The sequence below is a fragment of the Tamandua tetradactyla genome, chromosome 7, assembly GCF_023851605.1.
Source record: "Tamandua tetradactyla isolate mTamTet1 chromosome 7, mTamTet1.pri, whole genome shotgun sequence".
Classification (NCBI taxonomy): Eukaryota; Metazoa; Chordata; class Mammalia; order Pilosa; family Myrmecophagidae; genus Tamandua; species Tamandua tetradactyla.
In genome coordinates, this window is record NC_135333.1 from 66590945 (window position 1) to 66601466 (window position 10522).

The 10522-nt window shown below is 45.7% G+C and overlaps 1 protein-coding gene across 1 annotated transcript; it reads right to left on the minus strand.

The window, feature by feature from the left end:
* Positions 1–1976: 1976 nt before the first annotated feature.
* On the minus strand, positions 1977–10254 carry FGF23 (fibroblast growth factor 23). Its single transcript, XM_077167897.1, has 3 exons — positions 9958–10254; positions 3911–4014; positions 1977–2538 (listed from the first exon to the last, which is right to left on the minus strand). The coding sequence occupies exons 1-3, from the start codon at positions 10151–10153 to the stop codon at positions 2101–2103; spliced, it is 738 nt and encodes a 245-aa protein (XP_077024012.1). The 5' UTR covers positions 10154–10254; the 3' UTR covers positions 1977–2100.
* Positions 10255–10522: the final 268 nt, after the last annotated feature.

Sequence of the window (10522 nt, forward strand, 5' to 3'; positions counted from 1 at the left end):
ATTTGTTGAATTTACTTATGAAAGGAAACAAATCTTTGAATAGTTTAAAGTTCCCATAACTTTCTTCTTATCTGCTTTCTCTGGATTTTCCCAATACTCCCCTCCCATTATTCCTTTTACTCTCATATTCTGACATAATTTTATGTAGTAATACAAAGAGGAGAAGCTAACAGAAGCTGAGAGAAATTTTATTTTTCCTTTAAACAATTAGAAGAAAGAAAAAAAGGTGAGCTTACATTTTTATAAATATCTATAAATATAGAGTGATAGGCAAATTCTTCCAAATAAATAAATAAATACTGCCACATAGTAAGGGACATAGGAAACTGGGGGGGGGGGGGGGGCGCTGCCTTGGCCCTGCCAAATCAAGTACTCCTGTTGGTGGTACACAGTGTTTGAGTTTACATTTGTTTTTCTACCCGAGTCCTTTTGGGATTCTCCATCTAGTTATTACTACCAGGGAGCCTCCAATAGCTACAATGCAGGATAATATCTCCAATGAGAAATGGAAACTAGAGACCGTTTTTTGCCACGCACTTCTATATAGGATTATACCGAGTTTTAGTGTTTCAGAATAAGAACTGGTCCCTCGAGTTCAGCATAAAATCATCAGATGAAAACAGCTGTCCAATGTTTCTATAGTAAGTAAAAAGAATGAATCAATTTTTAAGGCTGGGTACATGACAGTAGTGGGGAAAAGTGACTGGGAAGAAGGCACTGCTTAAGTCTACTTTGCTTGCTAATATTCTGCTTTTTAGGTGGTCATTTAAGTGGAGGTAGGAAAATAGGGTCCCCTTGTAAGTCATGGGGTGAGCTAGGATAAGAGCTGAGCAGCAGACCCTCCCTTCTGGTGTTCCCTAGTTATGTGGTAAGTGTGGGTGGGGCTGCAGGGACTGAAAGCTGTCTTCATTTAAGGCACCAAGAATTTCCAGGGATTGAGACCCAGAAGCCTACGAGTGTTTGATCTGATCCCACAGCCAGTGCCTCAGAGTGGTGGAGCGATCACAGTCAACAGCAAGGAGAGTTGTCTTTCCATAACTCCTACATTTGATCCCCTGGTGATTGGGCCTCATACTGCCCTGAACCCTTGAGGCCACTTCATTGAGAAAAAAGGGACAGGATGTGCCAACCCACAGAAAACCCAACACAGGCAGTCCCGTTCCTCAAGGTACCCCTGGCCTGTAACAGTAACTTTTTGGTGATTCATCTAGAACCTGGAAGCATAGGCTTAATTAAAAGCCTTTTAGGAGAGTGTGAATGTTTTTCCATCTTGCAAATCCTAGTAAGGTAGATTTTCATGAGCCAATTTTAAAGCTCTTCTTCAGACCAAATCCACTAAAGCCAAGAAGCAATGCAATCGTGGTCCACATGGGGGTAGGGTAGAGTCCTCAGCCCTTGGGGCTCTGGCTGCTAGAGGGAAAGACAGGCAAGGCCTGCCCCTCCTGTTAAGGGAGATTGATTTTTGCCCGGATTCACTGAGCATCCATTCCTGTTTAAATTTTGAACAACATACTATCCATCTTTCTGACAACTCTTCCCTAGAGAAACTCAAGGCAGAACAAAAACTTAAAAAGAGGATTTTCATCCACCCGTTGATTAAGTTTACCGGTTAATGCCCTTGGTCAAGATTTGCAAACTCAGATGCCCATGGAACCCGGGTAGAAATCATGAAGGCGGGAGTCGTGGGAGGCAGCTTGTACTGCTTCGTCCCGCTAGTACTTGCTTTTTCATGCTAAACTGATTAAGAAGGAAGGCACAGGGAAGAAAAATATAGGGAAAAAAAAAAAAGCAATCCCTTCTTTCCCCTTAGTGAAGAGGAAGTTTCTAGTTTACTTACGGGGTGTGTGTGTGTGTGGGGGGGGGTGCTGCTTATTCAGGAAAGTAAGGTGGTACATGTGAGTGAGGAAGGCAGGGGGCGTCCTACCTCAGGCCTGGGAGTCTGACTGCCAGAGGTCCCCCTGCGGAAGGGAACGGGAGAAGAAGCTTATTCCACACATCACCCCACCTTCCCCTTCCCTGGAATGGAAAGGGAGCTGGGCCCTTTAAAGACGGCTTAGTTAGAGAAGACTTGATTGGTTAAAAGGGTTCTTTCCCCCGGGTTTACCACTTGGGGAAGGGGCGGCACCTTTCTCCGCCCGCCCCCCTCGCATGCATGTTCACTCTGTTGCCCCGGACCACGCCCAGGGGGTCGCTGTCCCCCATGCTGTTGTCCTCGGCGCTCGGGAGCTCCTGGGAGCAGGAGACCGGCGCCAGGACCATCCGGGGCCGGGGCTTCAGCACGTTCAGGGGATCCGTTTCCGAGTCGTCCTCGGCGCTGCGCGTGTGCCGCCGCGGTTTCGGGGTGTTGAAGTGAATGAGGGGGACCTCGTTCCTCCGGGACAGGAACTGGGAGTAAGGCGGGGGGTTCATGCCCGGCAGGAAAGCCCTCTTCGCGCGCCCCAGGCTGATGAGGAAGTGGTGCTGGGGAGAGTGGTAGACGTCGTAGCCGTTTTCCAGCGTCCGGTGTCGGAACCTGCAGTTCTCCGGGCTGAAGTAATGCTGAAAGGGCGAGAGCGGACCGGGTGGAGGCGGGTTCTGGTCTGCACCCCAAAAGCGCCAACTCCTCTCGGGGCCGCCCGCTCTGTGCTACGCAGCCTGAAGCCCTCCAGTGTTTATCGTGCTTGGGGCTTTGCATATGTCGCCTTACGCCCCTAGGGAGCTTCTATTTAACCTCCTTTTCCAGCAGAGGACACTAAGATATCAATGCTTCCTAATTGCCTGAGGGCTAGATGCAGCTGCTCCAACTTTCAGGAGGAAAACTGGCCCTGCCTGGCCTGGCCCCCTCAGAGCCAGCATGCTGCTTGGGTTCAGTTTCTGGGGGCAGAATGAACTGGGATGCCACACAGTCCTTACACTCTCCACCTTTTGAAACCCTCTTCCTGCTGAAAATGGGGTTGGGGTCCTCTCCTTACCTGGAGAAATGAAGTGGGATGGAGCCTGTCGGGTAAGGAGAAATGAGGGTAATCCCAGCAGAGACAGAGTGTATAATTTGGGGATTAGGGACATGAGCTGTGATAATGGGTGACCCGGGGTTGAGTCTTGTCTCTACTACCACTAGCTGGTGTTGGGTTTTATTGAGTGTCTACTAGGGCCCTTATGTATTATCTCATTTAATCCTCAAACTCCAGAATGCAGGTGTTTTACAGATGAGGACCACCTATCTTTATACATGTATTTGTTCAACAGATATTAATTGAGGGCCTACTCTGGGCCAGTAGGACTCTAGATGCTGGGACACAGAAATGATGGAATTTCTAGCAGGTGTGCCTAGTATTACTAGCCTCCAAGAGAGGCAGTCCTACTATCTACAATCTCAAAATCCTTTGGAATATATTTTGTTTGAGAAATCCTTTTGCTTACAAATCCGAATGGTCAGCTATCACAATTGGGGCTAAGATTATTAGAGATCTTTAAACTGGAAGGGAGCGCCACAGGCCACATGGTCCATCCCACTTTACTTCTTCCAGATGAGGGCACTGAAGTCCAGAGAACTGAGGCGACTTGTCCAAAGTCACAGGAACAGAATCAAGATGACCCCCATGGCTTCTCACCCTTGTTAATGTACTTTACTCAACAACTTGAAGTCCCTCATGTGATCTCAGGGCCTGCTACTACATACAAGATGCTGTGTTAGATGCAAAAATGGGTACCAGCAAGCAATGCAGAATAGAAGTTCTAGAACCAGACTGCCTTGCTTCAAATCCCAGCCATATTAACCTGAGTATTTAACACTTAGCCTGAATATAATACTCGATGAAAACAGATTACCAAGGTATGGGCAAATGGAAGTTTTAAGCTGTAAAAGTTTATGTTCTGCCAAAGAAATTAGGTAATTGTTTGCAAATATGGACCATCAGAAAAAGAGACTCACCGATCCAAAAATGTTGCCTTTAAAATCCATACAGAGGTACCTCCTGCTCATCACACCTGTTATCACAACGAAGCCAGTGTCCTCGGAGCTGATCATCAGGGCACCTACGGAAAAAAACTTTCAGATAAAAAACTTCCCATACGTCCAATTCCTACCTTCAAGTACTCCCTAAACTCACCTTTGTGAAACCTCCCTGGATTGATCTGAAGGGTAGTGATGATTTCATGTAACTCTCCCCTTTAACTTGTTCAGCTTCATTTCCTGTGACTCCCCCGGCCCCCATTTGCCTTCTGCTTTATCTTCTTGCCTGTATGGGGCACACTGACATCCCTTCGCCTGTGTTGTCCATGGACATTCTCTGCCTGTAATGCTTCTATTTTCCCCTTCTTTGCCTGGCTCATTCCTTTTGATGTTTGTGGTGGTAGTTGTCTTCCAAGCCTTCTGCTTTTATGATTTTTAATCTATATCAAGATGTATTTCATGGATCCTGTTTGCTTTTCCACCCAGATAACTAAGCCACAGTCTGTGATACATAAGTCAACACCCATTATATGGCAAGTCCCGTCTTAGGGTTGATTGTCCTCTTTGAAATCACTCACCCATGCCACTACCTCTATGAAGAGTCTCCTAACTGGAATCAGGATTGATTGTCATTTCTTCTCGGCTCCCCCAGCTCAATGCCTACCCCTCTGTTGTAGTATAGCTTTCCCTCATCTGGCTTTAACTGGGTTTACCTAGCTAGTGCCTTAGCTACTTAGGAACAGAGGGCTTATATCTCCATGTTGAGTTGACACCTGCAATGCATGGCATTTTCTTCTTGGGTTTTTTCACTGTTCATGGCCCTTTTCTAGTTTGCTAGTGACCCCTCATGGTCTTTCACTGTCTTCCCTCAAAAATTCGTCACCAGTAAGGACTGAAACCCAGTCAGACTACTTACACCTTTAGTAATTGATAACAGCTTTACTGTGACACCCTGCCCCCTTCCATGGGGACTTGCATTTTAACAAGTATCAAAACCTAATTAAATAAAATCTAGAGCTTTCTGTTTTGTGGCAAAGGTGTAACTAGGTCATGGAGTGGTGTGATTTGAATGGTGATTCCACAAGATATCTGCCCCAAAGTCTTTAATTACCTGAAATTTTCTCTTCAAAATCATTTATTTAGGTCTTTGGGGGCTGTCAGAGGGTCCCTATTGCTTAAATGCATCTTATTTGACCTCACAGCCCTCAGGGAGTGAGGCCAAGCAGAGATTCTAATCACCGATCTGCAGATAGAGAGGTTGTAAAAGTCTGTGCCCAGCAAGTGGTGGTGTCCTGCTCCCTTCCTCTCATGCTGATTTAAAGCCTAGGCTCCTCCCCCACCCATGCAGGCTCCTCCCGACCCTGCTCAGGTGCAACACAGATACCTTTAGGTGTAAGCAGGCAGGTGATACCAGCTGAGAACCGAGCCTTATAAGGACTGAAATTGGAATGATGTGGTTAGAGGGAATGAGGGGGAGAGTGGACCCAGAGAGAAGAGAAAGAAAGAGGGCCAAAGAGAAAAGCTAAATTTGTTTCAAAGTTTGGCTGAGGGCTTGGTTTGTGGAAGCTTCTGTAAAGTGGTGTGGAGGATGGGAGGTGCAGAGGACGCTTAAATTACTCCAAGATGGTGTCTGCCTGTGCCACGCAAGTGTGGGGCTAATTTTATGGCAAGCCCCGAGAGAAATGTAAGGAACATGTAGGAAATGGTTTCTATCGTGATGCATTTTCCGTTTCACTGGGGAAAAAGCTACACTTCATAACCACTTTTGATACTTTATATCATAGATACTTCACATATTTTGAATTATCAAAACAACTATTATATTAATATTATAGCAGTAGCGGTACTAGCATCAATTTAGTGATAAGAAAGCTAAGGCAGGATTCAGACCCAGGTCAGCTGCTCTTTCCATGACCCCAAAAGAAATCACTGCAACATGAGAAGGTGAAATCCAAAATAAATGCCGTAGGCCATTAGGACGCCAATGCATGGCGCCCCTGAACAAGGCCGAGAAAGGGCGCTGAGCTGGGAAGCAGGGCACGTGGCTTCTGGTCCCAGTTCTGCCCCTTACTAGCCTTGGGAAAGTCATTTCTCTAGCCTCCTATTCCTCAACTGTAAACTGAGACTACTAATCTCTGTCTTGCCCACTTGAAAGGTTACAATAAGATGCAAACAAGATAATGGCCGTACAAGTGACTTGGAAGCTTTCAGCCAATGGAAGACCTTCTACTCTGTTTTCTGCTCACCTACTGTTTATGGCCACCCCATACCTTGGCCGTCATGCTGGCTTGCTGCTTGGGGTCAGTGTGGCCAGTGCGGGAGGTGCACATACTCTTGGCCCCCGGGGTCAGTCCCAATAGGAAACAGTCTGCAGAACTATGAGCAGCTCTTGCAGAGGCTGCACCAATTCTTGAATCAAACTAATATAAGCCAATTATGGAAGTTAGAACTTTCCAAAGAGGCAGATTTTCTTTCCTTTGCAGTTTCAGAAGCATGTTTTCCCAGGCCCCAAAGATTTGAGCGGAGAATGTGGCATTCCAGCTGCTGGAACCGCAACCTGTTGTGGGCTCAACGGGCATCAGTGCTCTCAGTGACTGAGGGGTTTCCATGCGAGTGACTGTGGAAGGTACCTGGGAACTGAGTCAGGATGTTCCAAGTCACTGCAACCTTGAGCCGTTTTTTTGTTTGTTTGTTTGTTTTTCTGACGTGGGCAGGCTCCGGGGATGGAACCTGGGTCTCCAGCACAGCAGGTGAGAATTCTCCCACGGAGCCACTGTGGTCTGCCCTATTTAAGTTTTGTAAACCTGTTTTCTCATATGTGGAATGGGAGTGGCAGAAACCTTTACCTTGCCTGGTCATTTAAAAAATGTAATGAGAGGGCGGGCCACAGTGGCTCAGCAGGCAAGAATGCTTGCCTGCCATGCCAGAGGACCCGGGTACGATTCCTGGTGCCTGTCCATGTTAAAAAAAAAGGTAATGAGAGAATGGTTTATCTGCCGTGAAGTACTTTCTAAATGCTTATAATTGTCACTATCACCACTTCATCTCAACCCCTGCTATAAAAGTAGAAAAGAATCCACTCCAGTCTGTCCTTATAGCAAGCAGATGACAAAGAAGATGATAGATATAAATTACTTTAAGTGGCTCAAGAGAAAGACAATATTAAGGAGAGTTAAAGAGCCTGAAGAAAATTCAGCTTCAAGCAGAGAAAATTTCCAGGGAAAGCTGAAGGAAGTAGGAATGTTAAATCTAAGGAGGGAGGAGAGCCATCTTTTCTCTTCTATTTCTACAAAATGAATCTAGGAATCTAATGCCAGGTGGAAGGGTTGTCTTGTTCCTATCAGAGCAGGAGGAGCAGACAGGGGACGGGCTCCTGACATTGGGATTTGGGAGTCCTGAGGAAAGTTATAGAATCTCCTAGGCAGATATTTTCATTTGGTCAACAATCATTGGCCCAGATGGATTGGGCACTGACATATTATTCAAGAATTTACTAACTCAAAATTATCAGATGAACAAGATTTCACTAGAAATGTATGCTTAAGTGCACCCTTTCAGCAGTATATATGTTGCTTTACGGTCATCGATGAGGTCATTACAAATCCCTCACCAGCTTTCTCAGCAGCTAATGTTAATTATCTATATATATATAAATGTTTCCTTTTTGGTAACTTTTTATGTTAGTGTATATATTTTTTCCCATTTTGAGGAATACACATGGCAACAAATTTAAGTAGTACAAATGATTATATTTTCTAGGACAAGTAAGTCTCCCTCCCCCAGCTCCACCCACGCTTGTCCCCCAGCCAGAGCTTCCCTCCCCAGTTTAGTGTGTATCTTTCCAGAGACATGATGCTTATTTGATATTTATATCTGATGGAACAAAATCATATTTCTATCAGAAAAATCTGAAATCAGGTCAATTCATTTTGCTTCAACTCAGTCCTTTTAATTCATTCCAGCTAGTACTCAGTGCCTTTCCTGAACCTGGCACTGCATGAGTTTTTGAGAGAAAAAGTTCTACGGTTGAGACTGCTCACGAAGTAGGCTGAGCCCCACTCCCTGCACTGCGGATGGCTGGCCTGGGCTACTCTACTCTACTGCTGGTTAAGGACAGCGAGTCTTTAGGGGTTCCTTTCAGCAAAGGGATCCTATGGATCTAGGCATGCTTTTTAAAGCATTCTCTAGTTGTATGCAATCCTTTTCATCTATAGGAGTCAAAATAATTTACCATAATCCACTATCCAGCATGTAAAACCGCATATCTGGGGTGCGAGGGTAGTTCAGTGGTAGAATTCCCGCCTGCCATGCAGGAGACCTGGGTCTGATTCCTGGCCCATACAGTTCCCCCAAAAAGAAACAGACAAGCAAACAAAGAACAAAAAACAAAACCAAACAAAGAAACAAAACAATTCAACAAATGGTGCTGCCATAAGGAGATCCTCATATGGAAAAAGAATGAAATGTGACCCCCGCCACACAGCATACAAAAAACAAAGCAAAAACAAACAAACAACCCCCCCCCAAAAAAAAAGTCCTGCATATCTTATAAGTAGAGTTAAGGGCAGCCCTCCATTAGAGGTGCGAAGTTGTATTTCCTAATAATGAACTGGGAGACCAAGATGGCAGACTGTGAGGTCCTGGAAGGCCAGGGCTCTATCTTCTTTTGTAGTCACGAAACTTTGGATATGGCAACTACATTGTGGGGTCTGTTAAATACCCAGTGGATAAAATGAGCAATACTTTGGATGGCTCAAGTGTGTCCAGACTGGTTTCAGATTTTTGCTGTTAGACATACACTTGGCTTCCTGAGTCCCATTACATCCCCTTGAGTTCAGGAACCTGTTTGGTATTTGCAGAGACCTTCTATCCCTCTCCTCAGCTCTTGTAGTCATTCACTGAATGCCCTGAAGAGATCTGAACTGTGAGCTTTTCCTATGCACATAGCTTGCTTCTGGGTTAAGGACCTTTAATTCCACTGAAATGAACACAGCAAGGCCACAGCATAATTATTAACTTATTATGACTATAATGAGCAAATCATAATTTCTATCAGAAGTTTTCTTTAAACAGAGACTGTGATTACTCTTTCATTCCTTCACTTTGATCTATATTGAATCAATTTGCATTTTTCTGTGCCCTTGAGATAATTTTTACATGTTCGTCTAAAATAGACGACACTATCTTTTTCAACATCCGCACCCTCCTCCCACCCCCTTGGCCCTTTTATAGGTGCACACAAACAGCCTCTCATTTGAAGGATAGCTAATTGACTATTGAGGGATGGTGGTCCAGTATTTCTACAAACTAATCTCTAAAAACAGTATCACTGTCTGATGTTAAGAACTAGCTCAACTTGCCACAGTTTTCAGCTCCACAAGGAAGAATTACCAACTCACACCAAATTAAGCACCTCTGAAGCACCCAATACAACTTGTTGGAAGGGTGGATAAGTGGATGGATAGCTAAGTGCATGGATGGATCATCAAAGGACCCCCTTATCCAGGTCAGACTCACCGAGACAACACGCCTGAATAGCCTGTCCTTAACATGTTTTTCCTGATCATTTGTATAAGGCTGGAATACTGGAAGGCCAGCACTGGCAAGAGACCCTGCATTCAACTAGTCCAATCCTTCGTCTGACACAAGAATCTTCTTGACAACCTCCCTAGCGAATCCAGCCCACAGTTCATGAGCTGAAACTCATCATCTATTGATCTACTTGGCTTCTTTTCTGCTCAGTCCCCTAGCCTTTCTTTCTGTACACTCTTTGGCTGTTTGGACAGGACACAGGAAAAGGGCTTCTACGGTGGAAAGAGGGATATAGTTAAGACAGAAATTGTTGACATTTGGAGAAATCAGAGAATATTAGTTAGCTGGTGGCAGAAACTTTCCCCAAGTTTTACAAAACACACCAAAGAAGCTAGGAGGCTGGGTTAGCCCTCTGGCCCAGCCCCCAGCATCCCCTTGGAGGTAGGTAATGGAAAGGAGAGCACCCCTTCTTTCCGGCTGAAGCCCCTACTCACTGTAGATGGTCTGATGGGGCGTGCCATCCACGTGGCCGTCCTTGTGGATCTGCAGGTGATAGCTGTTCCTGGCTGTGGCCGTGTACAGGTGAGTCAGGCCACCCCAGCTGGAGCCGAGCATCGGAGAGGCATTGCCTCTGATGAGGCACACACTACCCAGGGCACAGACCAGGAGCCCGAGGCGGGTCCCTGACATTGCACTGCTCTGAATGGCTGGGCCCAAGTTTGAAATCTGACACTCCCTCCCCGATTCCACCAGTTCCTCTCTGGCCTTTTTCCCTTCTCGTGGATATCTGCAGTGAGGATCTTAGGCTGGATTCCCTCCTTTTCCCCCTTTGACTTTTAAAGGGTAGCAGTATGACATCAAACAGGAAAAACTCCACCATTCACATCCTCTGTGTTGTAATCAGCCCATTTGAAGAGACCTCTTGAGGCTCATGGAGGGCATGTCAGTTCCAGAAACGCACAAACACACACACACGCACGCACGTACATGCACACACACCCCTCAATTTCAAGCCAAAGCTCCAAAAAGTGAATGTGTGGGCAAAAGTTATCTGCAACT